At 37.7% G+C, this 21,769-nt stretch overlaps 5 protein-coding genes across 8 annotated transcripts; 2 read left to right on the plus strand and 3 right to left on the minus strand.

Moving 5' to 3' along the window:
- Positions 1–66: 66 nt before the first annotated feature.
- LOC145735374 (transmembrane protein 62-like) lies at positions 67–3,506 on the minus strand. Its single transcript, XM_081989249.1, has 9 exons — positions 3,118–3,506; positions 2,811–3,060; positions 2,176–2,328; positions 1,509–2,119; positions 1,198–1,320; positions 1,064–1,145; positions 759–1,006; positions 420–703; positions 67–367 (listed from the first exon to the last, which is right to left on the minus strand). Exons 1-9 carry the CDS (start codon positions 3,289–3,291, stop codon positions 271–273), a joined length of 2,022 nt encoding a protein of 673 aa, XP_081845375.1. The 5' UTR covers positions 3,292–3,506; the 3' UTR covers positions 67–270.
- A 262-nt stretch (positions 3,507–3,768) lies between these two features.
- Nep5 (M13 family metallopeptidase neprilysin 5) lies at positions 3,769–7,473 on the minus strand. The gene is made up of 16 exons (XM_081989248.1): positions 6,931–7,473; positions 6,813–6,879; positions 6,667–6,761; positions 6,288–6,596; positions 5,995–6,238; positions 5,745–5,940; positions 5,451–5,695; positions 5,237–5,392; positions 5,087–5,183; positions 4,857–5,033; positions 4,642–4,801; positions 4,540–4,588; positions 4,419–4,486; positions 4,234–4,364; positions 4,017–4,181; positions 3,769–3,967 (listed from the first exon to the last, which is right to left on the minus strand). The coding sequence occupies exons 1-16, from the start codon at positions 6,989–6,991 to the stop codon at positions 3,788–3,790; spliced, it is 2,400 nt and encodes a 799-aa protein (XP_081845374.1). The 5' UTR covers positions 6,992–7,473; the 3' UTR covers positions 3,769–3,787.
- A 467-nt stretch (positions 7,474–7,940) lies between these two features.
- Positions 7,941–15,640, minus strand: LOC145735383 (potassium channel subfamily K member 2-like). 2 transcript variants are annotated; one of them, XM_081989258.1, is made up of 7 exons: positions 15,502–15,640; positions 10,391–10,561; positions 10,132–10,336; positions 9,340–9,490; positions 9,109–9,284; positions 8,653–8,904; positions 7,941–8,601 (listed from the first exon to the last, which is right to left on the minus strand). In XM_081989258.1, the coding sequence occupies exons 3-7, from the start codon at positions 10,328–10,330 to the stop codon at positions 8,162–8,164; spliced, it is 1,218 nt and encodes a 405-aa protein (XP_081845384.1). In that variant the 5' UTR covers positions 10,331–10,336; positions 10,391–10,561; positions 15,502–15,640; the 3' UTR covers positions 7,941–8,161. The 2 variants fall into 2 exon arrangements, with proteins under 2 accessions (XP_081845384.1, XP_081845386.1); XM_081989260.1 differs by lacking the exons at positions 10,132–10,336; positions 15,502–15,640 and having other exon boundaries at positions 10,391–10,594.
- Positions 11,927–14,030, plus strand: LOC145735378 (beta-1,4-glucuronyltransferase 1-like). The gene is made up of 7 exons (XM_081989254.1): positions 11,927–12,141; positions 12,198–12,315; positions 12,473–12,716; positions 12,767–13,101; positions 13,153–13,397; positions 13,450–13,575; positions 13,627–14,030. Exons 1-7 carry the CDS (start codon positions 11,995–11,997, stop codon positions 13,864–13,866), a joined length of 1,455 nt encoding a protein of 484 aa, XP_081845380.1. The 5' UTR covers positions 11,927–11,994; the 3' UTR covers positions 13,867–14,030.
- FMRFa (FMRFamide related propeptide) lies at positions 15,563–21,111 on the plus strand. 3 transcript variants are annotated; one of them, XM_081989265.1, is made up of 3 exons: positions 15,563–15,697; positions 20,190–20,523; positions 20,606–21,111. In XM_081989265.1, the coding sequence occupies exons 2-3, from the start codon at positions 20,207–20,209 to the stop codon at positions 20,916–20,918; spliced, it is 630 nt and encodes a 209-aa protein (XP_081845391.1). In that variant the 5' UTR covers positions 15,563–15,697; positions 20,190–20,206; the 3' UTR covers positions 20,919–21,111. The 3 variants fall into 3 exon arrangements, with proteins under 3 accessions (XP_081845391.1, XP_081845393.1, XP_081845392.1); XM_081989267.1 differs by having other exon boundaries at positions 20,190–20,466; XM_081989266.1 differs by lacking the exon at positions 15,563–15,697 and adding an exon at positions 17,829–17,978.
- The last annotated feature ends 658 nt before the right edge of the window (positions 21,112–21,769 follow it).

Raw genomic sequence — 21,769 nt, forward strand, 5'->3', positions numbered from 1 at the left:
ACTTCCTTATCCTTTGCAAATATTTTTTACACATATAGTTTGATTTGCTAGAAAAAGACTCACATATTGGAATAGTTGGAAGATTTATTTTACTTCAATCATCACATTACTAAATGGAATTTTGTTATACAATCTAATAGAGGCTATTTTAATTTACTTTATTTGAATATAGAGAGTGTTATAAGTAAAACTAGACGGTCCAGTCCAAAACATAAATAAATATTGTATAAATCTTCAAGATAAAAATATCACAAAATACTGAATAAGCTCTCAATTAGACTTTCCGACCTTCTCCACAGACTCTTCGGTTTCTATCTCTTGGTTTACGGACGTTTCTGACTTGGTGAAGCAAATTTCTTTAGCCCGTCTAAGAATTTTTTCAAGTTCAAACCGGTTCTGTAAATAGTATCCAAACTCACCTGAAACATTTCTCAGGCAAATGTAATGCTGTGTAATAAACAATCGCGGCCAGCACCAAAGACCAGGTGCGTAACGGTCCCAATATGAAAGCCATAGTGCCGTATTCCATCCAGAACAAGTAGGCCATAATCACTTGAACTGTGAATATCACAGTGAACGGTAAATGCTCGCATATAGTTTGCTTTAGGGTGGGTTTTTTGCCCGTTTTAAGCGTTAGCTGATTGTAACGGCGGTTAACGGCGCTAATCAGGATAAACGTCAACGGAATTTGGAATGTCACTAACTGTTAATGACAAAAGTGGGATGATGACATAAAATAAATGTACGAGTAGTTGTACCTGTACAAAACCATAGGCGTAGGTAAAAGATCCGGGTAGGAAGGCTCCATCGATGATAATTCCCCAAGAGAAAATCACCCCCACATAGTCTTCGACTATGTAGCCTATAGACCACGGTCCAAAAACTAGATAGATGGGGTATAAAACTACAGGCCAGAAAACTCGATCTACAGTAGTCAACACCCATAACTTTCTAGTCCAAGACTTGAGAAAATTGCCCCTTAATTTTGGTTGTGATACCACTCCCGCTAAAACCATTCACCCCGTTATTAGTCTACACGTTTGTCGTAGATGATATTCATTACCTGATACAGCTTTATGAAAATACTTCATCAATACCAGAGGAAGCAAATACACTACCAGAGTGGTTACGAACATTAACCAAAACTACAAATAGTACTAAACTTATATCCAAGTAAAAATGGGAAAACAAGCTTACAATATAGCTCAAGTTGGACATTAAAGCCAGTCGCGATAAAACCCCAAAAGACATTTTGGTGCCGTCTAGTGAAAACGGAATTCGTTCGGTTTTTTCACGACCATCAACATCTTTGGCATACACCTAAAATTATTTCCACACGTCCAGTAAATTCACATTATACAGGGTGCTCTAATTAGCTCGTTTTTCTGTATACAAGAAATACTAATGATCTGGTTAATGATTTTTAGCTGAAAAACTTCAGTACCTACAGAGAAATAGCCAAAACCAGCAAATTAGACCACCTTGTATTAGAAACAGACAAAAACAACCTCAGCAAAATGTAGACCTCCAGCATACTTTTGAGGGTCCCAAGAGGTCGCATACAAAGGTCCTTTAACATGCCTCAAATCCGTCCAAGGCTCTCCATTAATGCGCACCCTCACATTTTTCAATCGTGACAAACTGAATGCCAAAACTCGTATGTGCGTTGACCGCCGAATATTTTCCAAATTTTCCTTTAAAGGATTCACAAACAGAGCGTGTTTCGGGTTGGTCAACAACACTACGGGCCAATCGCGGTGACGCACGTCCACAAAAGAAAACATGCCATGGTCGATTGCCATCAATCTGAACATCCGATTGTCTTTCCAATCGCCCAGTTCCAGCTCTAAGTAGCCCCCTTTTTGCATGGTATACATTTGGGGGACGATACCGCCTAAAGTGTGCAAGTGTCCGCACACATACACGAACCCATTCGGGTCTTTCCGAATCAAATCCCTTACATTCTCTGAGCCCGAGGATAAAATACAGGAGGTGGGGAAATGCCCAAACCATATGGTGTAGTTACTACCAGTTTCTTGGATTTTTTCTAGAATGCGATGAATTTCCTCCACCTCAGGCTCGTCGAGTATTCCAACAAAATTGAATGGACGTCTAGGCCCTTATTTATAAACAAAATGTATTAACCATTTTTTGTGGTTTAAATGGATGAGTTACCTGGTTCTAGGCAGGCGTCCACCCCAACAAAGGAATACAGGGTGGGTCCTTTTTTCACCTGAACCATATAAGAACGGGGGTGTTCTCTACCCTGAATCGAGTAGTTTGTAAAATAGTTATGCTTGGATTTGACGCTGATCACATTGAAATTATCTGCAATTGATATGTTTTTCTTGTTATTGTTAATCATTATTTATAGCTGAAATATAATTGAAATATTTACAAAATAAATGCAAAAAATTATTTTTCCAAGTGTTTTTCCTAAATTAAGAAAATTTGCTTAACCCATTATTTTTTGTAGTCTCAATTAAATAGTTATTTACCTAACAAGTGCGGGAAGTGACACTTTCCATCGGTCCGCTAGCAAGTGCGGAAAAAACACTTCCAGCACCTATTAGGTACAATATTTTTCCTAGGATCCTGCAGAAAACTACAATGAGAACATTAGCATTTTACAATTAGTGTTTATGTCATGTGATTTGTAGATGAAGGGGTTACAATAGAAAACACTAGAGCAGAAACATGCTACTTCCACCATGAAAAATCGTGCGGCAAAGTACACTTTTCCGCACGAAGATTGTTATTAGCCTGAGCTTGTAATCACTTTGACAGATGAAGATTGTTTGGTAACTTACCATGGTTGCCACGAATATCCAACCAAACAGTCTTCTTACTAATATCAAACTCTTTAAGAATATCCCTGTAATGTCTCCATTCGGATTCGTATTGCTGTGAGCCTATTGCATCTTTGGTTTTTGCATCAGTCAGGTCCCCACTGGCCAACACCACTTTTGGGGTTATCCTATCAATGGTATAATGACAAAACTCTCGAAACTCGGTGATTCTGGTCGGGTCTCTGAAGATGCTTATGTGAATATCAGAAATCTGTGAGGGCCAAAAATCAGTTGAATTTGCAAAGGAATGTTTTTAGAAAGGTCAAACCTGCAGAAACCAAATTAGGTTATCAAACTTGTCCGAAATCTGGTAAGATTTGTCTTTAAGGTGTTCATCGGGATGTACCGAGTGCGTCCTAATTAGGCTGAGCAAATTAGCGAGGAAAATTGCCAGCAGCACCATTGAAACGAAAGCGCCGACTGCCGTTTTGGAGATCCTCATTCTTTGTACGTAATGCGGCCTTTTACAACAGACATAATGATTTCATTAAATGTCGTTGTTACCGTTCGAGGCTATTTTAATGCTTAAATAGACCACCACGGCAAATCACATGTGATTTGAATAATAAACACTGAATTTTCACTTATGTAGGGGCCCAAATTGGGGCTTTGTTTACTTTGAGCTTTTCTGGCCGTCACTGTCACTATCTTTGACATTTTTCAGCTGTGAACTGTCAGTTTAATATGGCCTCATTCGTTTTCAAGGTCCATGGAGCGAGCAGCGCGTTTTTGACGTCACGATGACGTAGTTTAACAAAAGCATAGTTTAACTAACTGTCAAATTACGTCATCGTGACGTCAAAAACGCTCTGGAGCTTGAAAACGAATGCGGCCTATAGTGGCAACGACCATCAAGATATAAACGTGTACTTGTTATATTAGTTTTTGGTTTCAGTAACAGTACTGATAAAAAACAAAATACACAGGACCCAATTTATTTACCAAATTTTACATTTTTGCCTTTCAGGGTTCATAAAACTATCTTTAGGACAATTGAAAGCACGACTGAAATCGTCGGAGTTTTGCAGGGTGCCTACCACCCTGATAGAGTTAGGACAATGTTCGTCACTGTCCAATTGAGCCTCCAAGTCGGTAAGCGACGCAGTCTCGCACCAGATCTTAAAAAAAAGTCAATGACTGCCACTAACATAAAATTAGCATACTTACGCTTCCGTATGCAATAAAAAACATTTGATCACCCGTGTAATCTTCAAACCCGGGCAGTTTAGGTTCTTCACCGTATCGCCTTTTGTAACGTTGGTACGCTGAGAAAGCTTGATTGAGACCTCCATTGTCCGCCAAGTTTTCCCCCAAAGTAAGATTACCTTTCACCTGTATGTATGGTAATTAATGAATGTTTTGAGGTTTTTGGTTTAATGCTTACATGTCCAGGCACGCCCTTTATGGTATAGTTATCATATTGGTCCACAAAACAACGCGTCAAGTTTTCGAAAGTTTCGATAGTTTGATTGGACCACCACTGGACGTAGTTGCCAAACTTATCGTGTTTTCTTCCTAATTAAAAACATTTTTTTTAGAAATAATTCTGACGGTGGCACTTATGGGTACCAAAGTTGTCAAAACCGTGAGTGAGTTCGTGACCCAAAATACTCCCAATTGAGCCATAATTCATCACCCTAATAAATTGAACTAGATTACCATTTTAAAGTTAGTTGATAAAACGCCTTACTCTAATCCCAAATCGTATAGAGGATAGTTCAGTATTGCCATAGGAACATCTGTATACAAACAAATTACTTGTATTCAAAACATTACATAAAAAATTACTCACTAATTGCGTTATCAGAAAAAGAATTAAAAGCATTGACCGTAATTGGTTCCGTGGTCCAGTCTCTGGGATTGGTCAGACGTAGTGACGTCAAAGTATCATTGGTGTATTGCGTTATAATATTCATCATGTTGTCCAGGTAGGTCGTTTCGTTAATTTCCAACTGTTTACATGGTCTCAGAAAAATAACTGTACTTGTACAAGTTTTTAGCAATTACCCCTTGATATTTCCGGTCTAGCGCCCCATCTTTGAATAACCAGTCCGGATAACCGACAAAACTAAGCATTTCAGCGGCTTTTTCAAGCGTAACCTGTCTCGTAGCTTTGTCCATCCAGGTGATTCCTTGGACGTGTTGGATAAAGGCGTTTTTAATGTCGTTAATCATTTTGTCTACCTGTTTTACGAGTTTGTGAAGTGTTAGTAGGAAATATTGTAATGTGAGCGTACTTTTGGTTTAGTTAAGTTGGCAAAAGTGCGATCGGACAAAGCGTAACTGACCGCCCAACCCATGTACCTGTTCACCAATTCGCAACAATCCAATGACCTACCAAAGTAAACTAGAAAATTAAAGGAAAATTTCTAAAAAAAGTGTTTTACCTCGATCTGCTAAACTCTGTATCATCCGCTTTGGTTTCCATATAGTAGGTTGACGCTTGCTTGTAAATGTAGCTGGTAATTTCAGTTGTAGTGCTTCCAATCATTGCATATACCGCTGACCACCACATGTACAATTCCACTTCTGTCATATCGTTGCTGAAAATGTATCGATAATTTAGTTCAGCGCTACAACTGTCAAAGCACGTCTGCTGACCTAGTAACGTAATCTAAAACGTTCCACAAATATTCCAACTCTGTTTTGGTGGTGTAGATTTTATCAGAGTTAAAATCGAGTGTAACGTTAGTATTGTCAAATATAGCGTTCAAATAGTCAGTCCAGAAATTTGGCAACGATGCTGCAACATTGTTATCTGTCAACCTCTGCAACTCGTCCACGGACAGTTGAACTGTCTCGTCCTCGTCGTTGGCACCATCCGATAACGTATAGTTGTCTGTCAACTATCACAACCAGTTAAAACAAATTGAATAACCTTCTAAAAATGCATACGTCATCCATGTAAAATGTCATGTTGTTGATGACGTCGGCGGCGGTTTGCAATTGGCTGTCTTGGACCAGGTGATTGTGCTCCTTCAGGATCACTTTGGTGACGTAAATAATAATGTTGGTACGAATGGTGGCGCGTAAAATTCTCCCTTCACTTTTGTCATCGTCTGTGTCTTGTTTTTTCACCTTTTTAAATGGACTTTAAACGAACATTCAGTGAATAGCGTTGATCTTAAGGGTTTTAAATGTTTACCTGGGTAAAGGACAACTCTGAAACAACATTCCCAAATAAATAACGTTCTGGTCCCTTTTAAATAGGTTAGGTTGAACAGTAAACCCGATAAACATGTCCATAGCTAATACGGTTTTTAGCAGGACTTCAGTCCTCATCCAGTCAAATTTATTATCACGTTGATCGAAGAAGGTTGGTATTATCGGAAGGTCGATAGATGACAGATAGTGGTAGAGAGGTTGTAGCCCTAGCGCGTCAGCGTATTCTACAAGCATAATTATGATTAAGTGATATGAACTTTAACCAGCAAATACCTGTAGATAGACATGACTGAAATAACAATTTAGCTTGACCTACAGCGACCGGTTCGTCCGGTTCAAGATCTTCGCTTAATACCTTCATGGCTTTGATGACGATTTTCTCGGTAATGGTGGTAAAAGTGGAGAAGCTGGAGTACCAACCATGATTCGGATGCTCCTGCGACCATTTGCCACAACAGAAATCGTAAAAATCGTTACAGGGATTTGCACTTAAATTCATTGAATATTTTAAGTTGGCAGCGGACCTGATGCATTCTTTGCTAGTGCATATCATCAGTTGGCTCGACTGTTTTGATTTTGTATCTGAAAAACGTGTTTCAAACATTATTTAGAAAAACTAATGAACAGAGATAGTTACTAAAATTTAACTTACATAGTATTACAACAGTAATCAGTCCAATCAGCAACAGGAGCAACAATAAGACTAGACCAATGGCAGTTCTCTTGTAGTAAATTAATGTTTTTGAGCTGAAATTTGTTTGTGGTGGTTAAACAGTAACTTTTAAATTTGCTACTTACGGTTTAAACCTTGACTTGATGGCTACCAGAAAGTCTGGGTGTGATTTTAATTCTGGAGATCCCCCGCCTAATTAGTTATAAAGGGTTAATAGGCAATGTTGTTTAGATTGTGACTTACTTGAAATTGTAAACGGACGTTCATTGTTTGGTTCCGTGGATACATACGCCAAATTGTCCATGCTGAGCTACGCGCGTTCTGCTTAAACTTTCTGTCTACGGCTAGGCCACTTATGAATTTGGGGTTGCATTTTTGTTGCACTTTTTTTAATCTAATCTCCCTTATTTCATTAAACAAATATACACACGCAAATCTTTCCGGTTTGGAGACGTTGGAAAATGCCGCGATCGTGTTCGAACCGCGTCAATGTTTGTATTAGATAAAATTGTCGCTTTCCTTATACGGAAAAAGAGTTTTCGTGTTTATCAAACGTTTCGTAATATACATGTTTCAGTTCATGTAAAACGAGTTTTTTCCATATACATCCAATTATCTACGTGAAACATCGAATTTTCCTTAGGTTTCGCACGATTATTGTTCGTTGTCCCATTGTTATAGCCATTCAATTCAACTTCCTTATTTAGTAATTAACTTCTATTCGAATGGAAACATAATAGCTGTAATTGATAAAAAAATTATGCAACATTTTTTTTTGCGAGTCACAGTTAAACGAAAGATAAACTCAGAGACGGCCATTTTGGTTTAACCTCAATTTTGGTCACTTGTCAAGCACAGGCGTTGTTGCCAAACCGGTGGTATAAAGGAGAGTCAACCAGATTGGAAGGACAAAAACTCCTCCGGTCATCACAAATCGATCAAATGGTCAGAACTATTCATGTGATTAATAATGCAAGCATTGTCCGTATTTCCGATGGCTTAATGACCCCTTAAACCGCGGTGGAAAGCAAAATCGGTCATGAACAGTCGTTAACATGCCCGCTAGCAATCACCCAATATGAATTTTAATACTTTGACTAACATTCTCTAATGAGCATCCCGTAGAATATCGGATGTTAATATTATATGCAGTGAAGCTAGGCAACCATCCATTCTTGGTGCTAGATTTGTGCTTTGTCTACAAAGCATTTTGAACACTAGATTTTGTAGAGTAATAAATTAATTGAAACAGGAAGCAATATATATGTTTAATTAATACGAGTTTTTTTAACCTTAACAACTAAATACATAAAAATATATCACACCGCAATCTAGTATATAATATATGAGAATCCTCTCCTATATTGCTCTATATAAATAGATATAATAATCAAAATTCAGCAAATTGAAAAAAACTGTCAAAACAGTAGATGATGATGATATGTTTCTGTAAATTCTCCAATTTGTTAAAGCTTCAAGTGTTAGTTAACAATCCCCATTTCAATCCTACATCGACGATGCCTTTACCGGCCGATGCTTGTACCAAACTGACAATCAGAGCAGCCAAAGTGACTGCCACTTCCAAGTATAACGCGTAGAATATTCGTATCATCCCCGGTACACTGGCAACACCGCCACTCGCAGTAAAGTCCAACGGAAACATGAACGAGTGTACCGGATCGCGACCACGCCCAAACCCAAACAAAGCCACGCCTAACAAGTAGTACACGGCTATCGCCACCAGGGGGAACCACTTCAACCAAAGCGGTTGTTCTGTGGTGCCTTTTTGTAAACGAACGGCAGTCAGATTGCCAACGTTTAAAACGAGAAGAAAGTGTAGGGGAATCCCCACCAAGGCAAACAGCACGGCGGCGCCCCGTCCTAATGGAGTTCTAGGAACTGGAGCTCCAAACCCTAAAAAAAAACGACTGGAGGATTTTGCCAAATTTGTTTCTATACACAAACCTAAAGTAGTGAGAAGTGACACACTGAACAGAATGCATCCGGGATAAGTCCAGATGTTACCGCCACCACCTTCACCATAACCAGCTCCCACGGCTTCCAAAAAAAGCAGCTCGTGTTTTTCAAAGTATTTGTGAATGGTTGCCGGCCACGTGTCCACTCGATTGTCCGTTTCATTTAGTTCACTGGCTAGGTCTTTGGACAAGTCATGTTGCATTTTGGCCAATATTTCACTTTGGTTCAGTTCACGTGGCCCTAAAAAACCAGAAGCTGTAAACGCAGCTAGTACAGATTTGTCAATTGTCTTACTATCATATACCAAAAATATCAATTTAACAGACTGCGTTTCCTTGGGAAACCTCGCATTGGTCACGCCATGTACCGCAATGCACACAGCAAACCAAATTTACCATAATTACGATTAAATTAGTCATAAAATCAATAAAAACCAATTATTACCTTCGGTAACGTAAAAGGCATAGGCGCCCAGTAAAGCCCAAATCACTAGAATAATAGTCAAACCGGCTTGAGATAACAACCACTGGCCTAAAACCATAAGGCAACATTGACATTTTAAGGCACAACTAGTTTCGGAAGGCCCCAATTTAAAGTTGCAACGCGGCCAAAACCTCAACCTAAAAAATAACAAAAATAGTCCAAAATGTTCTTGAAAGAGTTGGTGTAAAACACCTGTAAGGCACTAAATGAGTGGTTTGAACTTCGGCATCTGCTGTTGGGGCACCATTAGGCTTCTTAGGGCAGGGCATCAGCCCCACTCTAATGTGTTCAACGTCCGCGTAATAATCCCCGATACCGTTACGCATTTTCAGAGGGTTTTCACCTGAAAATGGAGAAGAAACCGTCAAATTGCCCACAGTGCCCTAGATAGACATTTGCAATCATTGTGACAATTAAAGGTTATTTCAAGTATGTTTACACCGCACTAATTAAGTAAGGACAGCACATTGTTGGTCTATCTATAAACGGAGCGCTACTAGGATCGAAAAATTGTTCATTATCCCAGAGATTAGATGGTATCCGCGTGATCTCTGTGTTTACAGTTACAGTTTTCACGGTCGATGTCATTTTATAACCCGTTAGATGGTTTAATTGTTAAAATTCTAAACTTCCTGTTACAGTCTAATTCTGTTTACTAATTAATTAGAATTTGAATCTCGTTTTTCAGTCAGTTTCTTTTTAATTGCAGAGGATTAGAAAAGGATAGATCCATTCAGTAGCAAACAGTGGCTATATAGTTTGTGATTGGTCAAAAAAGCTAGATTATATCTGCTGTACTGTTGCACTTACATTTGATAGAGCAGGATACCAAACAGACAGTGCTAATATCAAATTACACCATTTACCACCATATTCACCGATATGTTATAAATTTGATAACTCCAACAGTCTGTTACTCTGGAAATGTATGTAGAGCTAACAAATTGTTTGCTAACAATTTGGTGAATATGGCCATTAACATACCAGAAAACGAATTTCTCCACGTTAAACTTCTCTGAAACCATCGTGGTGGTTTTTGTTTGGGAATATTGTTGTTCCCCACTTCCGCATCTTCTTCGATGCTTTTGGGCTCCGCCATGTCTGTGGGATAGTTGATTTGCGTGAAACTAGGGAATTCTGGTCGTATTTTGATCGTCGAGGTAAGGACCGGTTCGTACATCATAAGTGGCTATAGGACATGCACAATTTACGTAGCAAATAGCAAAAAAATTGTAACACTCACCGATTTAAATGTTTTCCGTCATCCTAGTTATGGCCCCATAGAATTGGGCCATACATCCCATCGACCCATCGTGAGCTACATAATTCTGGAACGACCACCATGAAGCGTCAGGACGTTGCATAGCGTAGTGTTGACTGATTTAACCTGGTTGTGGGGGACAGGAAAATGGTGCTGTAAATAAATCCAGGTGTAGTTTTTAGGGTGGGGATGAGGTGTGTCGCCCCTAGGGGAGGCGCATTAACGATTTTATGATTTTTGTCCTTTCTATTGTATGGATATAAATAGTGATGATTTTTGTGTACAGAAAGTCGTTAATTTTTTTTTCATATGTATGTCCAGAAATGAGGGTGAGATTGGGGGGTATTTTTGGATAATAAATGGCGTGACTGAGTTATCAAAACTGATTAAGCTTAATGAATTATTTCCTGTATTGTGTTGGAAGGGTTATTTTGTTTTGCCTGATTAACTGGTTTTGGAAAAGCTTTTAATCCAGCCAAACTTATATCTTTATTTACAACCATATATGTAATGCTGTCATTACTAACGTCATTGAAGGTTAGGAAGTATCATATTGCGCACCTCTACTTCCCGCCCTCACTTCCCGCCCTCACTTCCCGCCCTCATTTCCCGCCCTCTAAAATTGTGATTGTTAATATTTAAAAAAAAAAAAAGATGATTGAATCAAATTTTTTAAATGTCAGATAAAGTCGGATCGATATTCAGTTCGCAAATAATAAATTGAGAAAAATGTCCTGGATTACAACTCGAATTGTATGCATTCTAATGGTTGTAATGCCTATAATACATTACAATACTAAAATTAACATGATCTAAACTAAAACAAACTACTTATTGAAATTAATGGTTACATTTGAATTATTATAAGTGTTTATAGAAATATTTAGGCCAGTACCAGCACTGGCGTCTCCAACAGTTGTCTCTTTGGTCGACAAATTAATTTGCTGCTGAATGACTGAGGTTTGTGAACTACTTGCAACAGCTTCAGAAGACATGGCACGTTGGGACAGCATAACAGAAAAGCAGAAGAAAAGCATATAGAAAAATGACTGCTTGGTAGTTTTTTGTTAAATGTAATATTCTAGATATGTTCAGAATGAAACAATGATTTGTAAATTTTGATAGAAATATGATGGTTGTAAATAAAATAGTATACAAACCTCGGTAGGAAGTTTCATTCCTGTCTCGAGATCCTAGCTAAACCTCGACGCTTCGCGTCTCGGCTATCTAACTAATCTCTCGACAGTAATGAAACTCTTCCCACCCCGGTGTGTAATATACTATTTTCCACAATTTGGTGACTAACTATAACTGTAGTAGTGGTTAATTTCTTGTTTGCTGACAAAACAACTCCACTTTTAATCCTTCTCTAGCTACTTTTTCAGCTTATCTAATAAACTTTTATTAATTCTGTATAGTAGGCAGAACTAAAAAAATAATAATGCCTAAAATCCCGATTCATGTTTGATATTTTGATAAGCATTACGTTTATCAGCTCATCGGATTTAGACAAGATAAAATTGGGTCCACGTTAGTCAGCTGGCGAAATTTTACAGCGAGAATGTCGTAAGTTAATTAACTCAAGCATGTCGATATTCAGTACATCAAAGTTTGTCAAGTTTCTACTGATTTCATTCGTGGTTGTAGTTTGTCTTATGACGGCCACCAGACAGCGGATCTCCCAAACTGTCCAGGTTGACGATACAGCCGATGAAAGAGCTTTTCTGTTGCAGGTAAATTAATTATAAACGTTTCGTCTGTTTATCTAATTCAGCCTGAACAACGAAAGGTTAAGAAGAATTTGACCTTATCGGTCAGTCAAACTGGAGACAATATTGAGGATGAGGAGACTGGTGAAGACGTGATTGTGGAAGAAGTTCAGGAGACTACAGATGAGTTACCCGGAGGTACTGAGGTTACCCTTGACTATAATTAGCTTTTAAATGTATAGTGAGTTTGTTCAATAAAAGCTGTTTTGTTTTCAACTAACTTGATCATTGAACATTGCTAACCTCTTAGCTTATTAACATTCACTTAAAAACATCCATTTAAACAAATTTTCAGCCTATCTTAGAGACTTCACTCCAGCTCCTCAAAATCATTCCTACTGTAAATTCAACTATGACGTGCCTTTTGACTTAATCTATAAAAGCTCACAAGCGTTTTACCCCCCCGAATTGGACAAAGCCTCTCCTTACAGAATATTGTATAATATAACCGAAGCCTACGCAACTGAGTCGGTCAGTCAAGTAACCTATGCCACTCACATGACCGCCAACTTTGCCTATTTCATTCCAGAATTGTTAAAGTAAGTGGTTTCCAACTGTTAAATTGGGATTTTTATGGGATAATTTCCAGACGTTGGGATGGCTTAATATCAGTGGCGGCGTTTGTCCCAGATCTGGACAGCGCCTTCTTCATAGAACAAATCACAAATTTTTGTTACTGTGAGCCTCAGATGCATCGAGTGTCTGTTCACATTGTAACCCACAAAAGCCTTGGTTTCTCCAAGAAAGACATTAACTTTGGACGACCTGGTGACTGCGCTGTTCAGGACTCTGCCAACGTGCCAATTTTGGGAGATTTTGATGACACCGTTGTCTACCCCATCAACGTGGTGAGAAACGTAGCAAGAACGGCCTCTTTGACAAAATACGTACTGCTATCCGACGTGGAATTGATGCCCAGTAAAGGTGCTTCTTGATTTTTGTCCTCATTTCCAAAAGCAAAAAGTAGAATTTCAGATTTAGCCAGAAATTTCCTGCAAATGTTGCGACAATTCAAGAAAACGAGCATTAGAGAAGTGTTCGTTTTGCCTACCTTTGAAGTGGAAAAAGGCGAGGAAATTCCAGAGACCAAAAAACAACTACAAGAAATGCTACAAGCCAACCGGGCAGTGTACTTTCACCAGTTGATATGTCATCACTGTCAGAGATTTCCAGGGATTGACAGCTGGATGAACGGCAATAATGTTGATGATGACGTCAAGGTACTCTACTATTTATCTCACATTATGTTGTTTGTCAATTAATTTATTCCAGCCTTTTACAACTGTGAAACGAATAAACGAACTGCACAGATGGGAGCCTTTTTACATCGGTACAAATGAAGACCCACTGTTCAGTGAGAAACTGACCTGGGAAGGTTTGCAGGACAAAATGACTCAAGTTAGTCTTTACCAGCTTTTACAACTGTTTATTTTTACTAACGTGTCTTAGAACTTGGCAATGTGTTTGCAAGATTACAATTACACGATACTGGATAATGCTTTCCTCTGCCACTGGCCCGGAATTAAAAGAGAAAATTTGTTTGCGGAGGAGTGGAGAGCGCCTTACATTGAGGAGAACCGCATCGCTTACCGGGAGGTGATGGAGGACTTTCAAAAACGTTATAAAGACATTCCAGCTTGTAATACTTTGTATGTGGTTCCCAATAATACGCTAGTCCCGGAGAGTTAAAGCGTTTACACTTGGCATTGATGCTGTTCGAATATTTGTACTATATTTTTTTTAATGTTGTTAAAGTGAAACACACGCACGGGTTATTTTTTAAACATTTCACTAATATTAGCATACAGATTAAGCAACAACCGGATAGTTTGAATAAAAACCCCTAAAACAAACGCATTGTTGTTTTAAACATGAATTTCGTCATCAGTCGGGTTTTTTTTCTATTTTGGTACATTTGCAATTCTGGCGGCTACTAACTATTTACCCTGGAAATTTGAGTTGTCCATTTAATTGTCCGGACGATTAATTTGCACAACAAACACGCAAGTCTAGGACGTCTCTGGTAAAAGGCAAATGATTGTTTAAGACCCTCCAACGTCCAGCTACAATGCAAAAGTTTGGGTGTTATGCGAAACTTAAGGACCAGTTTTTGTCTCTGCTTTTTCTTTCTGGTAGCGTACATCATTCATATATCTGACCGTTAAATTAGTGAAAAGACATTCCAAGAAGAGCCACTCAAACATGACAAAGTTTGTATGTGATTTGATTGTTTCAATTTTATCTCAGAAAAGAATGTTATTAAGCAGCAGTTTCGGTCACCATAATGACAAAATATTGGCTAATCGAATTTAATTGACCATCCTGCGTATCATGTTCTATCCTTTAAACACTGTTTACACGCATAACTGTGAATTTATAGTCCTCTTGTAGCCCGATCCGTTTCAAGTTACCGCCAAAGAAACCGTCACTAAATTACCCTCAAACGGTCAATTAAAACAGTGTCACCTTACAACAAACTCATAAATCCCTCCAGTGAAATATTTAATGATAATTGTTAAAGCAACAACACATACTGAATTTTTCATTATTTGACTCTAGGTATCCGGGATTTGATGAGAAATATGGCTTAAGAAAGCCTTATTTTATTTCTTCGTTGACACGCGAGATACACAAGCATTTTCTTTATAACTTAATCCTTATTTATCGTTGATGTAGGGACTTGATGGCGTGACGGGGTTTTTAATATATTATTACGACGCTAACAACGTCGGTGTATGATATCCCTCGAACTCCGTATAATAGTAAAAGGGTGGCGTAAAAGAATAGCAACTTATTACTTAGTATGAAAGAAAACGTAAAAGAGCTCTAGCATACAAATCCGGAAAATAATAAAAATAGTTGAAGACCTGGCAACACCGCTGTCATAGTTGTAGGAACCCCTGTCAAACTCCAAGGCCCCAATTGTTTACAAGCTCCATGGAGCGTTTTTGACGTAATTTGGCAAAACCCTGATTTGACCAACTATCAAATTACGTCATTGCGACGTCAACAACGCTCTGTGTGACGCAGAAAAATACAACATATATAGCACTGCTACAACCTGTCAAAACACTAGTTTTCCATTGTTGCTCCTGTGACTAACTAAAAAATGCTTGCATCAATTAAACCAAATTTTAAGTATAAACATTTGCAGTTGTTTGTCTGGCCCTAAAACACCATTAGCGCTAACCAACCGTTGCTCTGTATATTATTACAACCAAATGGACTAGAACGTTGTTTTTCGGCTATTTTGATGACGGTGGGCGTTCAACCAAAATAAGATGAAGGGCTCACGACATTTTTCAATAATTTAAACGTACATACCGGTCATTTAGAGCATATTTTGCCCCCACTACCACCACCTGGGGGACGGCCATGTAGGCGCTCTGACTAGGATAAAATCCTAGTTAACTCCCGCGTCGCTGTGTCCTCTTCTTTGCCTGTTGCTGTTCGGTCGCTGTGTAGCTATAGCTGCTGCTGGACGTGTCCAAGAAGTTGTGTTCTTTGCTTTGCTTCACTGGTAAGTTTCATTCGGTTATTTTAAAGAGTTTATGTAAATAAATATTTTCTGGTGATAACAATTTTCCAAAAATGTCGTTTAAAAGTTAATTTGTTCAATATAACACGTAATTAACTTGCTTACTCACTCAACTTTAATTAACGGGATGATAGCCAAATAAATTCCTCATAATTGATTTGTTTTTTTTTTAATTGAAAGCATTAAGTAATATCTCATCGCAGTCTGATTAACTTATAAATTTGTAAACTAATAAAATTTCAAAAAAGTCCAGTCCCAAAAAATATAAGGGCATACGCATGACGTCATCAAAATGACAGCGGGATTTTGACCAAGTTACACAATACAAATACAGTTTGATTCTTAAAGCAGTATTTAATTACTGATAAAAGAGTGATTTTTGCCTTACCTTGTAATAAACGGTTAGAACTACAAATTTTTAAAATACAAAGTGACAAAACATCTAACTGATCACCACTACTAAAACGTTTAAAATGAAAAACGACGTAAAACCTTAGAACAACACTATGTAAACACTTTTCAACTTATTTAACCACTTAGACTTCTTTATGAATGGTTTAGAAACCAATCAACATTTAAAACACGCATTATAAACTAAAATAAAGCGTCAGAAACACAAAAAAAATATCGAGCGGCCATATTTGTTAATTTCGTTTGTCTGCTGTCAATTGCGTTGACGTTGATGACATTGTAGGACGCGACGTTGTCAATTCTTTCAGTTACCCTCTGAAACCGTTGTAAACGATTATTCGGTGTTAAAGCGCAAACGGTGGAATTTAATTTACGAAAATAAGCGCTGAACTGTAAAAGAATTATACTGTTATTTTAAATTTTCTAAGGAAAACACTTATTTCCTTCAACTGTACAGCAAACCAATCGAAAGCGTACTGATGTATTGTTACAAATCGAACTTATTATATCAAAGGCAAAAATACGTTGAAACTCAGGACAAAGACGACCCGCATCTTCAAAGCGTTTATTGTATATTATTACTCAAGAAATTTCTTATTTGAGTTTAAGCGGGAAATAATCACACCCTTTGCCTGTTACTATTTGATTTAGGACAAACTTCCTTAACGAGAAATATGCTTATTTCCCCTCTCTCTGGTAATATTGCAGTTTGCTCGGTAATGAGTTGTTACGATGCAACCGAAAAGCCCATTTGTGACACGTCAATTTGACTTGAACTGCAGTGTTGCCACTATCATTTCAGTTTACGGTAAGTATCGTGTTAACCACTCCCACGGTTGTCTGTATTTAATTAGCGTAACCTAAGCGAGACAATTAAACCGGAGATTCCAATATTTCATCCATAATTAATGTGTAATTTCTGGTTTCGGTTATACACACACACACACACCATACGAAGGGTGTCAAGTTCTTTGTGGTAACCCAACATTTATTGAGTTGGCAATGTTGTTTGTATAATCAGAGGAATATGTCCAGCTATTGGCTATTACCCTTGAAATGTCAATGTCACGTGAGCTGATTCAACCAATAAAAACCAACAATTTCCGATTTTCAGTTGGAAACCAGTTTGAAATTGCTTCCTCAAGTGGCAGTGTAATTTTTAATTTGTGATTTTTTCGGTTCAGAATTTTTATTGTAATGAATGAATAACGGCAATAATCGCATTGTAAATTTGCTTTTGGCTTTTTATTATTACAACATCGTTTAATTTTCAATAGGGGCAGTGTTTACACGCGAATTACGCCAGTTTCGAATGAACGTGCGTAAATGACAGTTGTGTGCGTTTGTTTGCGGTATATTATAAATAAATTTAATTTCTATCAAATTCAACTTGTTTTCAGATTTGGGTAAAGTGTTCCTGGTATAGAAATGCATATGAGAAAGTATCGAAGTGCATTAACAACCTTCACCACATTATACAGAAAGTTCGGTGATACAGGCTCGTTTTACTGGACTTAGTTTGATACTTTTTTTCTGTAATAGCTCAAATAATTTCATTGCTTCGCACGTAGTTTGGTGAATCCCAGTAAAACGCTCACGTATTCAGTTTGTTTCCTCCCTAAATCTATTCAAACTGTTTGCTCCCGTGACAAAAGAAACCGTCATATTATTTATTGCCACACAAATCTCTATGGACAGATCAGGATTAATCCGGCAATCTCTCGATATAATCCCGAGTCCCGAATTAAATTTCATAACCAGTTTACTGACGTATGTGTGACTTTCCACCTTTAAATCTGTGGGGTGGTTAATTCAACCCCTTTAAGCAATTAATCATGCTGTGACTTTTGCGGTAAGTGTCTTTAAAAGCGTCTTGAATTTATTATATTACCCCTTAATGTGGTGCACGTTTACCGGATATAAACACTCTTTGTAAAATTAACCATCACTCAGTGGCGTCGGCCTTATGGATTAATTAAGAGTCCGGTTCTAATTAGTTTTTAGTCCGCTTTTATTGTTTGACTTCTAATTTAAGCCTGAAATAAGCTATTAATTAAAAAACCCAGCAAGACAGGTAAGGAAGACTGAAAGCCGAGACGGAACAAGGAAAAATGTCCATGCTGATGCTAAAGTCTTATTTCCGTAACGACCCCCATACGTTCCTCGTTTATTTGTGTTAGGGTGTGTAAAGTCATTTTGAACGCCACTGGTTCTTTTACGGATGCATTAGCGGTTTCAGGTGGAAAAGTTTCAATGCTAAAATGCATGGATAACATTTGCATTAGACGGTTAGCTTTAGTATGCCATAACTGCTCTTTGTGGTTTAATAAGAAGTGCCAATTAGCTTGGAAGCTCCAGACTAGCTAAAAGTCGATTTAAACCTAAAGTGACTTTCAATTACCCACCAGAATTTGTTGTTGGAGTCGATAAACCTAATATATGCCTACTTAGCCACTAAAATACATTTGTTAACTAAAGAAACAATATGCTGTTAAATTACAAACTTGTTTTAATTGCATTTTAACTGTTGTTTACCCTCTCTTTGAATAAATTCACTCTAAACTCTAAACAAATTTAGTTTTTACCTTCTTTTTCCAGACTGAAAAAGATAAATAGGTTTAAGTGCAACTGGATTCGCGTTTTTGAGCACCCTGGATATTTTATTACGACGTATATATTCACTTTTGTGAGCCAATGGAAAAGAGCGTGATTAAATCCTATCTACATCTGATAACGTACCGTATTTTCTTGGAGCTTTGAAGTTCCAAATATGATGGAAATATCAGATTATTTCCAGATCCAATCTACCTACTTGGTTACCGTTTTAAGAACGCATTTCTGAGATCGTCCAACTGAAGGGTTTGAGTAAACAGCTACATCTTTTTCGACCTTTTTGGATGCCTAAAAACAAAATGTCACCCTTTAAAAGTGTAATCTGCTTTTTAAACGTCGCTAAACACTTTTGTGCGCCTTAGTTAATTATTTAGACGCCATTCGCGCTTTGCCGAAGTTTACCTGAATTTCTGAACGACCGATAAATAATTCCATCAGGACTTATAAACTTCTTGAACATTTGGTAGTCTAATAATAAAGTAGCTTCTTATATTGATACTTTTACTAGAGAAAGTAATAAGAGCAGGAGATGTTTTCTAGACAGCGTTGTGAAGGTACAGATGTGGAACGTAATTGAACAGTTATAAGATATGGAGTTGAGACGAATTGTCACACTGAACACTTGTCAAAGTTATGGAAGCAGTTTTAATGTTTCTAGAGTGTCAAATTGCAGTCAGAATACTTCTCGCTGTGTTTAAATAGTCAAAAATTTCCTGATTTGTTTAGATTGTCAAAGAAAGCATTTGTGTCGTTCCTAAAATGTCAAAGTAAAAACAGAAGGCTTTCAACAGTCAAAAATGCTTTCTAGAGATTTCTTGATGAGTTTGAGTCATTTCTAGTGACTTTGGATTCTTGAAGCAGAAGGTTGAATCATGTCGAATGTCTCAAGTGTCAAATTTGAAGCTACAATATCTCTCTACGACTTTAATTACTTAATAATGCTTTCTGAAGATTGTCCATTATCAAAACACCGGCAGAATGCGTTTTTTTGTTTCTACATCCCCAAACTAAAGACAAAGAAGATTCCTGATGTTTTTGAAAAGTCAAAACAAAATCTGGAAGCATTTTTAATAATTTTAAACTGACAATTTAATGTCAGCAATGCTTTTTGTTGTTGTTTGACTAGTCAAAAATGTTGTCTGCAGTCTTCTTCAAGAGATTTGATTGTCAAACAAGCATATTTCACTGTTCCTAAATTGTTAAATTGAAGACCGAAAGTTTGTCGATGTTTTTGAACAATCAAAAACGCTACCTGAAGCTACTTTAAGTGTCAAGTTGTGGTCAGAATGCTTTTTGTTGTCTTTGAATACTTAAAAATGCTGTGTGAAGCCTTCTTGAAGAGTTTTGATTGTCAAACAAGCATTTTTACTGTTTCTTCTCACAGTCACATCTCTGTTCCACCACTAGTGGACCAGTTATGCAATAACTTACTAATTGAACAAAATTTCAGATTTTTATTGCTACTAAATGGGGCTGCCCTCCACAATCTTTTTCACACTGCTCCTACTCAAGTCAAGCGTCTGTTTCGTTGATGACGTGGTCGTCGAAGACTTGCAGGACGTGCTCGTTCCTTCGGAAGACCTGGATTTGGAACCGTACTTAGACAGACCGTTGCGAAGTGACGCAAAGTACTTGAGGTTCGGTAGAACGCCATCCTGGAGCTACGACAGCGAGCCCGAGCCGTTGTACGACCCCAAACAGTCTTTGAGGCCTTCACGAATTGGAAGGCAAGGGAAAAACGATCACTTTATTAGATTCGGTCGTAGTAAACGGGATTTTATGCGGTAGGCCAACTCCGCATTTTTTGGTCATTCTGTAGGCTGAACCACTTAATACCCGAAACGCTAAGTTTTTGTTTTATTGCAGTTTTTCGGGTAATCCCCAGGAACGCACCCACAGAGACCAGTCCGCCTTTTTAAGGTTCGGCAGGAGCGTCGGTGAGGGGGGCGGTAAAAAGAAGCGAGACAAGCGGGAAGTACCCACTTCGGACAATTTGTTCAAACGTCACGAGAACTTTTTGCGTTTTGGTCGTACCGCCAATTCCAATTTTATGCGATTTGGACGCAATATGGTTCCACGACACCCAATAATGATGGATGAAGCGGATCTATTGAATTACTTTAAAAGTCTGTTGCTAAGACAATCCGAGGATAATATCCGGCAAAACAAATCAAACTAGTTCTGATCAGTATTGTCTATTATAGTTTAATAATTATTGTATTAAATTTAAAAAGCAGTGGCTGGAACTTACTGTATTAAATAATTAAGTTATAGAAACTATAGTAAATAAAGAGAGCAAGAGATGAGTTTGTATTCAAGAGTGGCATTCAGTCACAATTCTGATATAATAAAAACGACTAAACTATTTTAAATCGCAAGTTTTTCATTTATCATAGAGAAGAGGGTGTTGGAACGGGGTCGTTTAGTTGATATCTGACCAAACAAACTTCTGTCACTAAGCTACCCCCTTAACAATATATGGGCTAAAAACGTCTATTGATCTGGATTCCGGCACAAGTAAGCCGTGAATTTTCGTGATGGTGGTGGTCCGTGAGTGCTACTGTCGGTATGTCGAAAAATTTTAGTGCAAATCAGGTAATATCAGATTTTATATTAATTTATTGGTGCAGTTTGGTCACACTGATGCAGTTTGGTAAGGTTTATACTGAACTCCTTGATAATAGTTCCTCCACCATATCAAGCAGAAAATGTCTAGTACATGTACAGTTTTGCACTAAGATTTGTAATGTTTAATTCGGGGGTAATATTCCTAGTGCATTTAATTTTTCCGGAAAAATTCGGAAAAACGAGTTTTTGAAATGCACTAGGGATATTTGGTAAGATTATTTCCTGAGTTAAATAAACATTTTATTTTAATTAAAACAATAAGAACAATAACTTTCAAGCTAGAAAGGGTAACACTATTCTTTATGTTGTTGTGAGGAGTGTGCAATTTTTTCGATTTTTTTTCGGGAAAAACTGCTGACAGTTGTTGACAAGTGATTTTTCCACTTAAAATTTACATTTGTT

Source organism: Ips typographus, linkage group LG11 (genome assembly GCF_016097725.1).
Source record: "Ips typographus isolate SLU linkage group LG11, UJ_Ityp_2.0, whole genome shotgun sequence".
In the NCBI taxonomy this organism is placed as follows: Eukaryota; Metazoa; Arthropoda; class Insecta; order Coleoptera; family Curculionidae; genus Ips; species Ips typographus.

What these genes read in the sequence shown, in the direction of transcription:
- Nep5 (XM_081989248.1), bottom strand. Translation starts at nt 6,991, where the DNA reads ATGGACAATTTGGCGTATGTATCCACGGAACCAAACAATGAACGTCCG. An exon ending in ATCAAGTCAAGGTTTAAACC is followed by an intron (nt 6,762 to 6,812) that starts GTAAGTAGCAAA and finishes AACAAATTTCAG; the next exon opens with CTCAAAAACATTAATTTACT. An exon ending in CAGAGTTGTCCTTTACCCAG is followed by an intron (nt 5,941 to 5,994) that starts GTAAACATTTAA and finishes GTTCGTTTAAAG; the next exon opens with TCCATTTAAAAAGGTGAAAA.
- FMRFa (XM_081989265.1), top strand. Translation starts at nt 20,207, where the DNA reads ATGGGGCTGCCCTCCACAATCTTTTTCACACTGCTCCTACTCAAGTCA. An exon ending in AGTAAACGGGATTTTATGCG is followed by an intron (nt 20,524 to 20,605) that starts GTAGGCCAACTC and finishes GTTTTATTGCAG; the next exon opens with TTTTTCGGGTAATCCCCAGG.
- LOC145735378 (XM_081989254.1), top strand. Translation starts at nt 11,995, where the DNA reads ATGTCGATATTCAGTACATCAAAGTTTGTCAAGTTTCTACTGATTTCA. An exon ending in AAAGAGCTTTTCTGTTGCAG is followed by an intron (nt 12,142 to 12,197) that starts GTAAATTAATTA and finishes GAACAACGAAAG; the next exon opens with GTTAAGAAGAATTTGACCTT. An exon ending in TACAGATGAGTTACCCGGAG is followed by an intron (nt 12,316 to 12,472) that starts GTACTGAGGTTA and finishes ACAAATTTTCAG; the next exon opens with CCTATCTTAGAGACTTCACT.
- LOC145735374 (XM_081989249.1), bottom strand. Translation starts at nt 3,291, where the DNA reads ATGAGGATCTCCAAAACGGCAGTCGGCGCTTTCGTTTCAATGGTGCTG. An exon ending in ACCTAATTTGGTTTCTGCAG is followed by an intron (nt 3,061 to 3,117) that starts GTTTGACCTTTC and finishes TGGCCCTCACAG; the next exon opens with ATTTCTGATATTCACATAAG. An exon ending in GGATATTCGTGGCAACCATG is followed by an intron (nt 2,329 to 2,810) that starts GTAAGTTACCAA and finishes TATCAATTGCAG; the next exon opens with ATAATTTCAATGTGATCAGC.
- LOC145735383 (XM_081989258.1), bottom strand. Translation starts at nt 10,330, where the DNA reads ATGATGTACGAACCGGTCCTTACCTCGACGATCAAAATACGACCAGAA. An exon ending in GTGGAGAAATTCGTTTTCTG is followed by an intron (nt 9,491 to 10,131) that starts GTATGTTAATGG and finishes CTCCATTTTCAG; the next exon opens with GTGAAAACCCTCTGAAAATG. An exon ending in ACTCATTTAGTGCCTTACAG is followed by an intron (nt 9,285 to 9,339) that starts GTGTTTTACACC and finishes GTTATTTTTTAG; the next exon opens with GTTGAGGTTTTGGCCGCGTT.